Source organism: Harmonia axyridis, chromosome 1, assembly GCF_914767665.1.
Source record: "Harmonia axyridis chromosome 1, icHarAxyr1.1, whole genome shotgun sequence".
Lineage (NCBI taxonomy): Eukaryota > Metazoa > Arthropoda > Insecta > Coleoptera > Coccinellidae > Harmonia > Harmonia axyridis.
Genome location: NC_059501.1, coordinates 30,091,472 through 30,109,111, shown reverse-complemented (window position 1 = coordinate 30,109,111; position 17,640 = coordinate 30,091,472). Strand labels below are relative to the sequence as shown.

Sequence of the window (17,640 nt, the reverse complement as noted above, 5' to 3'; positions counted from 1 at the left end):
CCTGGAACTATACATCGGTCTTGGAACTCGCGGTTAGCTGGTAAAAAATGTCTTGGAACTCGACGTTAGTCATATATATATATATATATATATATATATATATATATATATATATATATATATATATATTGAAAGTCCCCAAAAAATTGATGAATTGAAAAGCTCAAATTCATCAGAATCCTAGAGATAGAAATAACCTATAGTGAATAAGTAAACAAGTCGCTTGTTATATTTTTAGATGGCGTTATCTAACAATGTATGTTTTTCCTCACCTGCCATGTGCCATACCCGATTGAAGGCATCTCTCTGCCATTGTTCAACGTGAAAGATGGAATTTTTGAAGTCATCGTTGCAGTTCAGACTACCGTTTACCTACCGATTATATCGATCGATGAAACCGCGACTGCTATACTCAGGGACTTAAGTAATACTGAATTTAAGTAGGTATTTATCAGTAGCGTGCTGCACTTATCGTGTATTACCTTCCAACTTGTGGAAACAATGAAAACTATTTTTTTTACCGGCAGATATTTCCTTGATATGAGGAAATGTGCTAGGAGCCTCTGTATACCGTCCAGCTCGGCGTCCGGTTGATGCGATAATATTTTAATTGGCAATGATTCATCACTGTTGTTGAATCGAGAAGAGGAGCACATGACATAATATACCCACCCACAAATTTAGAGCAACCGACAAAATCTCAACGTAGTTTGTAGTTAATTTTCTCTTGAACACTTTGGACGATTTTAGAAATTATATTTTTGAATGGCATCTAGGTACTTCTGGAACATAACTATTTAGGTACCTTCCCCAGTTACTTTTTTTTTATATACATGGGTGAACAAAAAGAATAAAAATTGAGCTTTTGTGAAGTGATTTGGGATTTTTCAAGATGTAAGATTGATGTATCCACTTTAAAAATCGAAATCGCGATTCATGATACAGGGGGTGAAAAAATCGCTTTCAAAGTTAGGGATGACAAAATCGTGAAAAATCAATTTTTTCAAATTAGAACCCCATTTTTTTATGGCAGATATTGAATCTACGTTGAAAAATAATGTGAGTGTATGCATCACACCCTTGCCCTAAAATGGATATTTTCTGAGTTATTCACAAAAAACTGTTTTTCGTCTTGAATTTTCAGCTATTTCTTTTCCCTTCACGCCAAAAAGATGAAATTTTCAGGAACTGTTATTTGAACCATGCTGTAGATTTTTCACCCCTTCTTGAAACCGACTTCAAGTTACTATTAGGAGAACCATGGCAAACTCTCGCAGTTATAACTAGAGAAGATGCTCAAAGTTTTGACCGTTAATTTCTAGACATTTATTTATACGTCTCAGGAATGCTTCGTGCGTTGATCTTCTTATTTCATCGGGGGAAGAGATCTGCAAAAGTGTTTAAAAACCAAATTGAGTTTCAAAACTATGAATCTAAAAATCTAAACAAACCTGAACGCATTTCTGACTCGTTCTATGCAGTCCTCTTTATCAGTCAGGGGAGTTGAGTAGACAATATTTTTTATCCTACCCCAAACATAATAGTCTAAAGGAGTTAAATCGGGAGCACGTGGTGGCCAAAGATGTGGACCATTCTTCGCCAACCATCGATCTTCAAATAGCCTGTAGAGGATATCTGACACATTGAGTGAATTGTGTGGAGGCGCGCCATCTTGTTGATACCATAAGTCATTATGGTTCTGTACTAGCGGCTCAATTATTTGAGTCAATATGTCAGAATATCTATCTCCTAAGGGAGAACATTCTTTAAATAATGCAAACATGTGTAGTGTTCTGTCTTACCAGTTAAAGTCCCATCATAAATGTGAACATCGAGAATTGCATTATTTTTGATGGCGCAAAAAACATTGAAACTCCAGGTCTCTTGAAAGTTCCATTGTCTGAAGTGGTGGTTGTTCTCTTCATCCCAATAATGACTGTTATGCCTATTGAAAGAACCATTCTTTGTGAATTTAGATTCATCTGTCCAAATTATACAGTCCAAAAAGTTTTCATTCTCTTGAAATCGAATCATCATAGCTTCGCAAAACTCTGTTCTCCTGACGAAGTCAGTTTCCTTCAAATGCTGTACCCTATTGAATTTATATGGGTGCATTTTATGTTTTTTTAATATTCTCCAAACACTCGATTGATCCCAGATCAATCTCGGCATCTTTGAGAGAATTTTGAGGATTCACACGAAAATATGCAAGAACTGTAATTTCGTTGTTCACATCTTCTACTACACTTTTTTCTCTGTGTATAGTTTTCTTAACGGAAGATCCAATATTTCTCAAGTTTGTCATGGTTCTGTTAATGGTATCTCTCGTTGGTCTGGGTCGGTCAGGAAACCTCTCAATGAACAGTCGAATCGTTCTATCTACAACTTTATTACATTCTCCATGAAATAGAATGAGATTTAAATAATCTTCATTGGTAAAATTAGGCATAGTGATCGATTTTATAACTTAATACGAATTATCACCAAATTAATAGTAAACACAAAATGCTACTGAATAAAGAGGAATTTGGCAGATGTAATTAATGATATCTATCTTTAAAAAAAAAAAAGTAAAACATGGTAAGTTTTTGCATATGGTTCATAAGGAATTATTTATTTATCACTGGAGAGAAAACCGATGGCCGATTAGTTGAAATAAAGAGGTTTCCGATACAAATTCGAATCAAAATTCGCCATCTATTTAGGAAAAACCTGTAACTTTTTTCTCTTGCATATTAGGGTAGTAAAATCTAAAACATGGTTTAAGTAACAGTTCCTGAAAATTTCATCTTTTTGGCGTGAAGGGAAAAGAAATAGCTGAAAATTCAAGACGAAAAACAGTTTTTTGTGAATAACTCAGAAAATATCCACTTTAGGGCAAGGGTAAGATGCATACACTCACATTATTTTTTAACGTAGATTCAATATCTGCCATAAAAAAATGGAGTTCTAATTTGAAAAAATTGATTTTTCACGATTTTGTCATCTCTAACTTTGAAAGCGATTTTTTCACCCCCTGTATCATGAATCGCGATTTCGATTTTTAAAGTGGATACATCAATCTAACATCTTGAAAAATCCCAAAAATGAAAATTTTCCATCCAAAAACCTCGAAGTTATTCTCGTTTCAGCGGAGCTCTATTTTCGATTTTTTTTCGAATTTTCCCGCTCAGAGAGAATTTTCCAACCAAAACTGAAAAATGTTACATCAAAATAACTTGAAATTTTCTAAGGAATCTATTTCTGCAATAAAAAAATGGTGTTCTAATTTGAAAAACGGAAGTTGACGTAATTTCCGGAAAAACCGGAGGTGCTCATGCCTTGAAAATATTTTAGATTTCATCAGCATCGTGAAATACTTATAAGTGCTGAATTTCATGAAAATACGTTCTGTAGTTTCCCGTATAAATATGGGTGAGGTTCCTCGTGAAAGACCCTGTATAGCCATTTTTCCAATCCTTTCTTCTAGGAATTCAGATTTCTCGAAAATTGTAGAAAATGCCACCCTACAATATTTGCCGCCTCTCTAGAGCGGGCCCTGCTGCGGCTTCAAGATTTTCAACTGAGTTTCGATTCTATGAAACGCTTGAATATTTTGTTTTTTTTTTTCTTTAAGATGATTGAGTAAAACAATCGGATGATGCGGATGAACCATTATTTTAAATTCGAATGCGCCCACGCCCAACCCTAATTAATTTGATATAAAAAATCATCTGTGATATTAAATAAATCTATTCAATACGTAGGTACTTCTAGGAATTCGGATTCCTCGGAAAAAGTAAAAAATGCTGCCCTCCAATATTTGCCGCGAAATTCGTTTTGTTTTTCCTGAGAAAAAATTCCATTCTTTTTAGTTTTTTATTTAATTACATATATGTGAGTGTGTGAAATTTATTGAATGAATTCTATATATTCTTCTTGTTTCTTATATTCTTTTTTTCCGAGTCTTTTTCATATTGAATAAAAACATTCATTTATTTCAATGGTTTGTCAAAACTTTATTTTCAATGTGGCTCCAGCTTTTAGATTTCTGAAATTACCAAAATCTACCAATATTTTTTATAGAAATGAGAGAACACTACTAATAAATTCACACTGGCGGATTCTTCATAGTCTCTCGGCGCTCGAGGAATCCCCTCATTTAGTCTAAGCGCGCACGAGATTGCAGAAATATATGCCGTGCAAAATCTACCAATTTTGGTGCATGCATACAAAGCTCGAGTGATATCAAGTCAAGCAATAAATATCTAAAATCAAGTCGAGTCAAGCTCATGTCTCAAGTAATTTTTCACGATCTTGATTTTAGAGTCAAGTAGTTTGTTAAAATGTCAAGCTACTCTTGATGAATTCCTTATTTTGTTCTACCTACAAGGTATAGCTGAATTATATGATTTCCCACAGAATTAGACAAGAAAATTATTCTGATTCATATTATGCAACGCTCTCATGTTTGAAGACCTGCATGTGATACTCTGATTATATTTATTAGTAATGAATAACCAAGTAGAGAGCCTTCAATAAAGTTCAAGCTCTATATCGTTAGCAGAATTTATAACGAAAAGACAGGAAGACGAACTAGAGAATGTAGAAGAATCGAACACGCGAAAACAGTCATCCTTAATATTATGACATGTGCTACTCGATTCAAGAAAAATGATGAATCATCGGCAATTGAAATATTATTGAATTTACAGGACGAACTACAGAGTCTTCTAGCACATTTCCTCGTTTCAAGAAAATATTTCCGACTTTTGAAAGAAGTAGTACATTGTTTACCGGAGGGGAAAAGCCTAACATTCTTGGGCTACTGTGGAGATTGCTAGCAACACAGAGTCCAGAAATGTGGCTTTTCCCACGAGGTAAACATATTATTTTTCCCCAAATCGTTTGAAATTCGACAGATATCAATTAATTTCGAGAAAATCTCGAATTATTTAATTCATTTTAAATGGTGCTTTCAAATTCGTAATAATATTACTTGGGCAATACAAAAATCATCAACTTCGAACAATAAAACATGTGTAGATGTAATCTCAGTATTATTATTATTATTATTTGAACTGGGGTCGTTTTGCTTCGGTAAGCCTTCCGGGAACTGCGATCATGCAGATCTTTTGTTCACTACCCTACTCATTCATAGAAACCCAGGGAGGACGTCAACGACGTCAATAAAATTGACAACCTCCTTAGGGGCCTTGGCCGTTACCTCTCTGGTATCCAGGACCGGCTTACCCATGTGAATGGTTCTTAGGCCAGCCAGCTCCGGACACTTGCATAACAAGTGTTCGGCCGTTTCTGCTTCCGATCTACAGAGCCTGCAAATCTCGTCTGCTGACTTTCCCATACGGTACAAATAATGTTTGTACAGACAGTGCCCCGTCAGCAGTCCCACCATCACCCGAAGCTCTGCTCGCGACAGCTTCAAGATGTAATCTCAGTATTAGCAGAAGAAATGTTAACGGGGCATCATACATTTCAACGTGTGATACAAGAGCACAAATAAAAACCTTAACAAAAACCTGGTCTCCCCGTATAGGTGCATTGACTGGTTTGTGTATTTGTTGACAGAATAAGCTGACATATTTATATTGAAGGGCTTTCTCTTCATCCAAACAAAATCTTCTCCATCCTTTCTTTTCACCAACGGTTGACGATTTATAATTAAATTTGAAAACTAAAGAGAAGAGAACCAAAAAGGAGTAATAAATGATAGTTTCCATTATATTGATTAGCTACCCATTCTAAAAAAGAATCTGAAACTGAATGCGGATAGCTTGGTAACCAGTATAAAATTTATTTGAATTGGACAAGTACATATTCTCCAAGTGGTCAATAGTTTCTGCCATTTAAAGAGCATACTATTGCAACGGCCATGACCAGTTCTTAGTCGATTTGAAATACATCAAATTTTCCTGGGAAGACTGAAACCTAGAACTTTCTCTGAGGGATCACCGATTAGACTTTGATGATGACATTATGAGAGCTCCATTCCGAACGCCAAATTTTACTTGTCACTTTCATTAGATAGAAGGAAGGTATACCCTGATGAGGGTGGCAATGACAAGAATGAAAAATTTTGGTGCTAGCTCTAGCACTCCACAAACATTCAATTTGAGGAAAGCCAATTTTCCTCTTCTGTTTGATAATCCATCAGAATTTTAGTCATTCCTTCGGAGAAAGAAGTCTGGCTCTCTTTTACCAGGTGTTATGGTTGACAAGGATGGAACACGGTATGATAAACCGAATGAAACAGTTGATGGCTTGACAACTGATGTGGCTTTCGACTGTGACAATGAGTTTGTAAATCAGAATTTGATTAATGTCAACGTTATTGCAGGACATACTTTTCGCGTCCAGGAAACTGAGTATAGTATATCCAAAGTCACTTGAACTAGTCCATAAAAACACTTGGCCATAGATGATTTGAAGTGGATACCGCGATCCGCTAAATACCGGGGTTTATTTGAAAGCATTGTTAGGCAATAAATTCACTTGCCTCAAACAAGATTCTGGAATTTGGGACAACCTTTGTATAATCGAAATATTCAGCTTCCTCCAGTGACTTTGGATATAACGGGTGTTTTTTTTCGAGGTATATAACTTTAAGTTGGCATTACTATTCAAGATGGCGACCGATTTAACAGCTGTCAAGTGATTTATTCTCAGTTTGGTTTGTCAATTCATCATGAATAGACTCACGCCTGAACAACGCTTGCAAATAGTGCAATTTTATTTCGAAAATAATGGTTCTGTGCGGAATACGTATCGCGCACTACGTCCATTTTATTTTGTTTAGCGATGAAGCGCACTTCTGGTTGAATGGCTACGTCAACAAACAGAACTGCCGCATTTGGAGTGAAGCTAATCCTCAAGTGTATGTCGAAACACCGTTACATCCAGAAAAACTGACTCTTTGGTGCGCTTTATGGGCTGGTGGAATAATTGGTCCGTACTTCTTCAGAAACGATGATGGCCAGAACGTTACAGTCAGTGGTGATCGGTATAGACCTATGATTACTGACTTTTTCATTCCTGAATTGAACAACCATGATGTCCACGAGCTGTGGTTCCAACAAGACGTCACACAGCTCGTGCCACAATCGATTTATTGAAAAACACGTTTGGTGACCGCCTAATTTCACGTTTTGGACCTGTGAATTGGCCTCCAAGGTCTTGTGATTTAACACCGCTAGACTACTTTCTGTGGGGCTATGTAAAGTCATTGGTCTATGCGGATAAGCCACAAACCCTTGACCATTTGGAAGACAACATTCGCCGTGTTATTGCCGATATACGGCCACAAATGTTGGAAAGAGTCATCGAAAATTGGACGTCCAGATTGGACTACATCCGAGCCAGCCGTGGCGGTCATATGCCAGAAATCATATTTAAAATGTAATGGCACAAGATTATCTTGCGGATGAATAAAATTCGTGTCAATCGAATAATCCATCGTTGTTTTATTGTAATTTAAAGTTCTATAGCTCTAAATAAAACACCCTTTACTATACCTGCAAAGGATAATGCTGATCCCGACAGGATCCCAAGTTTTATAGTGAAGGACTACATTCATGTATTCGCCGAACCATTGTACCATATTTTTTCATCTAGTTTTTAAGACAAATATGTATCCAAGAGTTTGGAAGGTTGCTAAAAGTGTACCTTTAATGAAAAATAGCGATCCAACACTTTTTATCAATTATAGACCGATTTCTATTCTATCTAATTTTACCAAACTGTTGAGATAATTATGTTCTATTCCATATATCATAAGGTTAAATAGAGGGTTAGGATGGTTTTATGTCTCGAAGATCTTGCAGGGCTCAAATTAGGGCCCGCGTATGTTTCTTCTTTTTGTCGATGATATGATGGACTCATGTATTTCTCGATTCTTTGAAAATATTAAGTAAAATAAAAACCATTGATGATTGTATCTACTTACAGATGGAACTCAGTGCTGTTTCAGATTGGTGTGCTTTGGACAGATTGAGCTTGAATGTTAAAAAATGAAATGTTGTTACATTTAGTAGGAAGATCCATAATGTTTGCTTTGAGTATACCATTGGTGAATCTGTTTTGAGTAGGGTTGACGAGATTCGGAATTTAAGTTTTGTCCCTCATATAAACTCGGCCTCATCTTCTGCATTCAAGTTGCGTTGATATCTACAATATCCATCGTCACCATTTAGAATCTTTGCAACGAAAATTTCTAAAATATTTAGTTTGTAGGAAGGATGGTTTACCTGGTGAGGAGCCTCGATCAGAGACTTTTTTGGATAGGTTCGAGGTCGTATCGCTTGAAATCACTATTATCCCTGAAGTTTATTCACAACCTTTTGCATGGTAACATAGGTTCTCCTGATCTTCTCGCCTCTGTGAAATTTTTGGTTCCGAGGTTCCGTTCTAGATCCAATCATGTATTTTATTCGAGTACTCCTAGAACGAACACATTGCCTAGGGAGGTGTTCCCCGAGGTATATAATCTTCATAAATTCAAAAAGGACACCAATTCCTACCTTCTTTTCCTTGGTTCTCACGATGTCCTCTGAACATTACAGGATATCCCCTTTCGTGGGAACCAGAACATAAAAAAAAACCTATAAGGCATATGTGTTCGTTGTTCAATGATATTTCTGGTTGTTGTGATATAAATTAGGTAGGTTTTTGGATTATTTACTCGTTTAAAACGAAGTGTAATGATTGGTTTAAAAAACTTTGGTTTTGATATTGAAAACATTTTGGTGTTTAGACTTTGTTTCCTTCATTAATTCCACCATTGTATGTATTTTCCGTTTATTTTTTTCTTCCCAATTTGTGTCGAATTCAATGTCTAATATAGTATATTTTATATATCTTTTTCTTGATATCAATTATATGGTGAGATAATAATAATAATGTTTATTGTAATGATAATATAATAATCTAACTGGGTATATACCTGTAGAAAATAAAGAACCTGTATTATTATTATTATTATTATATATCTATCATTGAAAATTTGAATCTCAGTTAGACTCATATATAACTCGTTTAGGGTATTAAAATTAGCGTGTGACTAATGTCATATGCACTTTCGAATCTAAATTCGAATTGAATAATTAATGGCTTCATTTCGACGGGTAATTATCACTGTAGCAATTATTTATGCGACCGTATGAATAACTCAAAATGGTGCTTTTTCATGTTACCAGATTTATCCTTGATATATCCGCTAACCAAAGGTGTAATTATTCAATTCATCATTCAGCAGATCGATGGAAGAATCATGTCATAAAAATTTCGCATCAGTCCATCACTCTGGGAAATCTAAGTTGATAGTTTCACGAACAAAATGCGTCACCTGAGAAGGTTAGTAGTAGATCAAAGAATTCTTCCAATTATAAACGAAAGATTTTTTTTTACAACACAATAACTTTTCCCTGGAAATTATTTAAAACTGACTAGACCCTGCAACCTACGTTGGCCAATGAAGGCGAAGCACCCTTGGCAACAAGGCTGTAGCTAGAAAAAAAATTCGGGGTGGGGTCCGTTGACACTAGAAAAATATTGCGGAGTTTGATACCGATAATTGTACAATTATTTATATACCTTCCGGGGGTGATTTTTGCAAATAGAATCAGACAAAAGTCTCGAAAAGGAAACATCTCACGGAAAAATATGTTTCAAATAAAAGGTTGATTTTTTTCAGGAGGAGGTCAACTAGTACGACACCCAATTTCCTTCTTTCTGAATCATTCGCATGACTCTTAGGCGTTGTAAAATGGCTTGTTGCATCACTGCCAATGATCCTGACAATTCTTATTGAGTTTAACACGAGTTTTGATCAAGTAATGCCTCCTGTTTTTGATCTTCGAAAACCTTCTCTCTTCCATGCTGGTCTTCGACATCAAAATCTTCTTCAAAAGATTTATTTATATAAAAGCAGAAAATTAAAACCATCCGCAAATGACGAGAATTTGGCTAGTAAGCTGACATGTTTAATCGAGAATAACTTTATGATGCAGACAGAAATCGACTAAAATTTCGATGGCGTGATGTTTACGAATACCTAAGCTTATTGTATAACAATCTACGATCTATTTATTTCGATTACCACTTACCGCTACATCCATCTATTGCAAAACGGCGGAAGCAAAGTTGTACACCAAATGTAAATCCATAAAATACATTCGATAATTTCATACATATATATTGCACTCGAGAAATACACAACTTCTTATAGACCTTTGTCAGTTATTCTTTCCAAGATAAGGCGAAACACTTGAGAAATACTCAAGATAGATTAAGAAATGTACCTACACTAAATGATCGTATGATTAATAAATTCCTCTGGATATGCAATAATATGGAAGATTCAATTCTAAAGTATTTTCAGTGAAGTTAGAATCTTGTATTTCTGAAAAAATTGCAGGGGATCCGGACCCCATCGGACACCCCCTCTGGCTACGGCCTTGCTTGGCGAAAGCATCCTTGGAGAAAAGTTAATAATTATGTATCTTCTTTACTTTCAGATCCTCAAACCGGATAAATTTCTTCAGATTTTCTCAAGTATCCATGGTTCTTTGTGGAATGTGGCCTCTTCAATTAGATAACCCATATTTACAACATGCTTATGAGGCTTACAGATTACTAATGAGATTTGAGGTTATTGGTTCACTCCTGCTATGTGGACCTATAACAGTGCCTTATGCATTTTTCATTGACAAATCTTTATTCAGCGAAACGCTGAGCTATGAAATACAGTACATCACTCTACTCTTGAAAGTTTGGGTTTTTGAATCTGAAGCTGCCAGGAACTTGCTCACTGAATCACTGAATATAGAGCAAAGGATGGAAGCTTCTAGAGTTCCTGAAAATTTGAAGATCCTGAGGAAGAACAAGAGGATCAATTTCAAATTGTCAATCATTTATAGCTTGATGATTAGCAGTGCTTTCATAATGTTTTGCTATGCCTTGCTTTTTCAGACGGAAACTAGTTGGAAGGAGGTTGAACGTAATCTCAACGGAACCCAAATTTTGAAATCGGTCAAAAGACAGCCTATTGTATTTACTCTGCCTTATATGAGTGGAGCATGGTTTTATGCAGGGATGGCTGCACAGACTTTGGGCGTCATATTCGTGATACTTTATTCTATCGCCACACAATCTATCTTTTTCTCCTATGTGACATTCACTGTGGCACAAATTCAGGCACTGAAGTATTCTTTGAAGGAATTCGAGAGTAATGTGGATTATTCGATTGATCCGAATAGAGAGCATTGCATAATGCAATCATTGAAACGTAATACAATTACCCACCAAGAACTAATCAAGTAAGTTATAATGTGATTTATGAGGTCTTCTATCAAAATAATCAGATTCTGGACTTTTTTGCCGTTACTTTCACGCTATTTACATTACGTCTGACCTTCAAATGCGGTAATAACCTCGAATAAAAGTATCTCTATGATAATTTTCGCGAACTGATGATGTTTTATGTTTTTGATTGGCTGGCCTACTTCAATTTTGTTTTTTCAAAGCAAAGTATGAACTTTCCTATCTAGGCAGCAAAATTTTTTTTCTTGATGGGAATAAAAACATTTCATAAGTTATCAAACTATAATTATTATGGACATTGGACATATACATTTCTATAGCACCAACCATTCCAACAATTGCTATTTCTATCAAATTTATCACTACAGGAAAAATAAAAAGATTGTTGGAATAATTTGCAAATACGAATTTCCTACATATATCATTAAAAACAATCGGAGAAAAAATTATATGTTCAACTCGGCTGCATAGTAGATTGGCTGCCTCACCTGAATTCCTAGCCTATGATCTATGAACTATCAGGCGCGGTAGTCCATCTCCTACTTTGCTGCCTAGTAAAACAATAGTATATTGTACAACAAGTGGGGAAAGTCCACCTTTTCTCACTAGTGAGAAAAGAACTTTCTCCACATGTTGCACACTATACTTTTCTTACAACTGCACAAATTTAAATAATTCAAGTAATGTAACTGATTCAACTCAAAATGGCTTTCGTTGACACTACCTATGCATTTCTTATTGTGTTTCCATAGAAACTACTTTTCAAAACCCTAATTCCATTGGTTTATCAAGCGAGATGTGGGCAAAATGCCGAGTGGAATAATTTTTCTCACAGTATGAGCAATAAATACTTTTGAAATTTAGTAAGCTACGAAGAATACGCTACTTTCCATAGCAGTTGTAGTAAAATTCCAAAACTTTGATACTTTTCCTCTCTGGAATTTTTAATTGCTATAGTTCAGATTTATTGTCATCTATTTTCAGTGAACTAACGAATATTTTTGAAGAATTTCTGTTGATGCCATCTAGTAGAGGTATCCTTCAGTGTTTATATTGCTGAAAGTTTTCATGTATGGAATATTCAATAGTTCAAAAAATTGAAAGCCGATTAGATTAATAATAATCAGTGAAATATAGTGTCACTCAATAATAGGTTTTTTTAGATATTTTGCTTGAATATTTTTATAATGACACCAACAACACGAAATTTTGTTCGAATATTGAAATTGTTATTACCACAAGCAATATCTCATCTCGATCAGATCACGGAAATATTAGATATATATTTCTTTTATAATTTTCCCCATGAATTTTATAAGGTTTTGATTGAAATTTAACATCAAAATTTAAAGCCTCTACTCCGTCGTTTTTTTTTGTCACGAAAAGATGGGTAATTTTTTTACATTATTCTTGAATTTTCTATATTTAGATAAAAATTAATAACTTTTTTAATGAAGAAGTACCGCCTTCTGCCTTCAGTATATGGTAAATAGAGGAGAACTGAATCGAAAGACATACTCCATATAGTTTAGTAATGGCGATTTTAGGGGTAATTTAAGGAAAAAAAACTTTTTTGAACGACGGATTACTACTTTCTGCTTTTAGTATGTGGTGAACAGAGGAAAACAGAATTAAATGACATACTCCTTATAGTTTGTCAGGCCTCGGGGAGGGGGATTATAGCGATATTAGGTGTATTTTCTAGTTTAATCTTCATTTGTTTTTTTTTTTTGAATAATAGAGTACCGTTTTCTGTATGTGGTAAGTTTAGTATATGGTAAGTAGAGGAAAACTGAATCGACTGACATACTTCATTCATACGGTTTGTCGGGCCTCGGGGAGGGTGGAAATGGCAATTTTAGGGTTATTTTCTAATGAAAAATTCATAACTTTTTGAATGAAGGAGTATCTGCTTCCAGTATGTGCTGAATAGAGGAAAACTGAATTAAATGTCATTGCCAATTAACGAGCTCATCTGATGCATTCTAGATCTGAAACTACCCTATAAGTTTCTAGATATTTCCGTTCAGTGGCGACACCAGCTTTTAAAAACAGAGGTGGTCAAAGGGGGGGCGGATTTTTCGGGGGGGCCAAAGTAAAGCAGAATTATAGTTCTGCTAATCTTTTAGGCTTAGTATGTAAAATTTTAGGGGGACCCGGGTCCTCCTGCCATCCCCTATCGTCGCCACTGCATCTTTTCTGAAGTTATCGTGCATACGGACGAATTGAATCGAGTTTTAGGACAAGTTTATCATCAGTGCAGAGTGGAGCATTTTCGTTTGAAACCACTTTCGGCTAAAAATCCGAAAAACACAGATATTCTTTTCCACTTACTTCACAATTACTTCTGATTTTTCTTGTGATTTGTGCAAAATATTCTTAGTTTTTTAGGAATGATTTTAGGTACTTAACATTTTTCACAACGTTAGATTTCACATTTGTTTTGGCCCCAGATTTTTGTACTCCATCAAGTTTTATAAGCTCTCAAAATTATTCCTCGTATATTCCCTGAAATATTTAACAAATATGCGAAATTTTTTTAAGGATGATATTTAAACGTTTTTTACCTTACGCAGTAATTATTCATTTTTAATAATTTTAATCAAACTCTGCTCTATCTCTGAAATCTCTCAACTCGAAGATTGTACGGGATAGAAACCAAACCAAATGATTTAAAGCAGATAAATTTCACCTCTTGTTTTTCAAATTTATTTTCAAAAATGAAAACTGCATTTTGATGACGACGAAATATATTCTTATTGTTCATTTCACAGGTACGTCAAATTTCTTGATGGTTTCTTAAAATATCCCATATTGTTCGATTTCGCTTTTTATTCTTTGCAAATTGGTGCAACAGTCAGCAAAATATTGTCAGAGATAAAAGTGAGTTGCAAAAAACGAATTAAACAAAACACTTTCAAATAAAACGAAAATATTTTTTTCAGCATTCTGAATATTCCGCTGTATTGTTTCATATCAATTATCTTTGCTTCAATTACTTAGGATTGCACTTCAACTACACAAGTGCATATGAAATAATATCCGAGGTAAATCTGTTATTTTTGCTTTTTTCTAAATTACATATTAGTAAATTTCCAAAAAAAAACTATACTAAACTCGTAGGCTGATGTTGATTATTATTTTTTTTTCGTTAAATACTTCAGAGTTCCAGTCTCTCGATGGCCATATATGAGAGTAAATGGTATAAACAAGATGTCAACGTTCGGAAAAACTATATAATGATGATGAGACAAATGAGACATCCTTTATGTTTGCATATTGGACCTTTATATGCCATGTCGAACGAAATATTAATACTGGTGGGTTTTGCATTAATTTCGTCACTCATCTTCGTTTATATTCAATATATTTTTCAGATCATCAAGGCAGCTTATTCTTATGTCACTTTGCTGAGTAAATCATCAGAGTAGGATTGAATGGAATAACAAAGAATGTCATTTGAAAAATACACCGAGTACATCTACCAGAGCATAAATACTAATAGATGCTTCTATAATCATGTAAAATTCACTCACTTTATGCAATCCTGAAAATTTTCAGGAGAATTTCCTTTCAACCGCACAGTGAGAAAGTAAAAATACAAGTTATATAAATCTCTCGACTCAATCAAATTCCGCCAATTCTACAATGAATTTTATCTTCATTATGGATTCTTTGAACTTGAAAATCTGAAGAGTGTTCCAATTTCGAGTCCCTATTGGATGTTTCTGAAAAACTGGGCTTAAGTTTTGAGAACTGGGATTATGATATTCTTTACTGAGTTATTTTTGTGCCCAAAGGACTTCAGATTATAAGGGTAGCTAATGAAAATAATTTTTCCCAAAAAAAATTTTATTAATTTTTCTATCTGATATTTATTTATTGATTTATATTGTTACAAACAGACGTAATCTAATTACATGTAGCAGTGTGAAAGAAATATAACTAAAAAATATATGATATGATTGAGTATTCAATTCTGAATGCTTTTTGTTGCAACTGTTGAATAGCTCCGAAGAGTTTTCAAAATATTTTTGTACACAAACTTTAACTTCAAACTTCTCTATCTCTTTTGCAGTTAGGCCATTCCTATTAGCCTTTCACCGCTTCATTTCAGTGTTATTCACCTCTGGCAAATTGATGAGTTCTGCTCAATCAGTTGACAATACGCCAAAAAAAAGGTTTTTATAATTACTAGATAATTGCACAGTATATGTGCCATTTAAATAAGCTCTTCCTATATGGAACTGCCATCTTCGGTCTCTTTTGTTCTCTCGGGGCTCTTACGTAGTCTCTAGTAGCCTTTCTAATAAGGAGGTTTGAGTGATTTTTTTTATATACACACGAAAAATTTCAACTCGATCGGATCTCTTATCGGGGAAATATTGGGTTTTCTTTTTAGATATTTTCTTTGAATTTTCAATAAATGCCTGAAAATTAAAAACATGCTTGGAAATGAATTTTGAAAAATAATTTCATCAGGTTAACATCAATTTCTTGGCAAAAATACTGAAATTTCATTTGATAGAAGTCTTGAGATAGGGGTTGCAATTACCTCCAATACTCCTAATATCTATAGCCTTGATCACATTTGGATTTGTTGTGACATAATCAATAAGTTATCGAAATACACTTGAATGAACCTTCCTAGTTATTTGACACTTCTTATAAACATATTCAATCTTCATTCCAATCAATTAAACATTTTTATTTCAAATATAACCAGCCTCTCATTTACACAAATAGTTGATACAATAAATATTGAAAGATATCGGAGCAAAACGGAAAATTATTCGAATTTATTTGGCTAAACGAAAGTTCCTTCAAGAGGCTTCTTGCAGTGGCGTACCTAAGGGGGGGGGATAAGGGGGATATATCCCCCCAGAAGGAATATCCATTATATGTTACAACCTTATATATCACAATCTTATCATGAGTAAGCAAAATTCTTTAGAAAAGAAGGAAAATTTGAAAATTTGTTTTCTTTATCCCCCCCCCCCAAGACTTATGTCTGGGTACGCCACTGGCTTCTTGATGGAACATTCATTATTCAGGATGCAGATGAAATATGGAAATATGTAAGTATGAGTGGGTAATGCTTAGAATCGCAAATCAGACGGATCTTCAATGCTGGGATAAATGGCAACGATTTGTATAAAAACCAAGGTTATTGTCGAACCACTTCTGCTCAAGTTTGGAGCACTGATTTTAGACGAATATTCAACTACCTACTCACAGGGCCGTATCTAGGTACTATTGCGCCTGTGGCAATATCTTAGACAGCGCCCCCCATTTTCGAAGATTTTTTTTCATCGATTATATTTACTTATAGTATTTTTTTGTTCATAGCTTAAGTCATATATTTTGTGATTATTTTATGCTTATACACAAATTCTAGGGAAGGCTAGCTATATTTTCAATGTTTCCAGCAAGGGCGTAGAAATGGGTGGTAATTACTCCCCCCCCCCAATATTTCCAAAATATAAAATTTCAGAATTCTCGCAAAAACGAAAATTTTTCTACAAAAAGAACCAATAATCATTTCACTTCCCTCTGAAATCGACACGGAGTACAAAATCGGACCCTTTTACGGTTAATGAGTTTGTTATCGCTTTCAAGATGAGTACTTTTACTGCTCTACGATCACATCTATGTCCGAGGTTTATTATTTTCCTTTCTCTATCCGCTTTGTCGGTGTCGCTCGTTTTTTGCATTCGTAATCGGTATGCACGTACTCGTTATTTACGGTTTTTTGTTTCATTCTCGTCACAAAATTTCAATACAGTAGTTTTCAAAGTACTGAACTGAGTAATTCGCATCGAAAAATTGTCTGACCGTGTTATACAATTTATTATGATTCATTCAAATTGCAATTTAATTGAGCAGATATCAGTTCTGAATTGATTATATCTAAACGGTGTTCCTAATGTGTACAAATGAAAATGACAGATTTCTCAGATCATTTTGAGAAAAAAGCCCTATAACATGAATCTGCAAACGCTTTGGTTTTGAGATACCGGTGTTAAAGTTTTTTTTCGCATAGCACCTTCCCTTCACAAAATATCTAACTTGAATTGTCATAGATCTTCCGATTTAAAATTTTCATCTTATGATGTGCTTATTTTGTATGCAAATCTATAGGGTGATATTTTTTCTGGAAGGGTACCTGCTTCTTTCCACCAGAACTATTTTTTGGTGAAGCACTGGTTCTATAGAAAAATGTGAAAAGAAAACCTGGTCTAGTACAACACTTTTTGGTTTGTTGTAGTATTGTCGTATCTGCTATCGATTTCGAAAAAAAAATTCAAACAGCTCTCTGGTAAT

General features: G+C 34.6%; 2 protein-coding genes across 2 annotated transcripts in view; one reads left to right on the top strand and one right to left on the bottom strand.

Moving 5' to 3' along the window:
- The window catches only part of LOC123688383 (aldo-keto reductase family 1 member A1-like), a 39,683-nt gene extending 39,085 nt beyond the window's left edge, over positions 1–598 (bottom strand). The window contains exon 1 of the mRNA XM_045627105.1: positions 273–598. Within this exon, the coding sequence (XP_045483061.1) occupies positions 273–347 (75 nt within the window). The 5' untranslated portion in view covers positions 348–598. The remainder of the gene's footprint in view (positions 1–272) is intronic.
- Positions 599–10,389: 9,791 nt separating this feature from the next.
- LOC123688334 lies at positions 10,390–15,451 on the top strand. Its single transcript, XM_045627102.1, has 5 exons — positions 10,390–11,312; positions 14,091–14,199; positions 14,262–14,363; positions 14,481–14,636; positions 14,694–15,451. Exons 1-5 carry the CDS (start codon positions 10,555–10,557, stop codon positions 14,745–14,747), a joined length of 1,179 nt encoding a protein of 392 aa, XP_045483058.1. The 5' UTR covers positions 10,390–10,554; the 3' UTR covers positions 14,748–15,451.
- Positions 15,452–17,640: the final 2,189 nt, after the last annotated feature.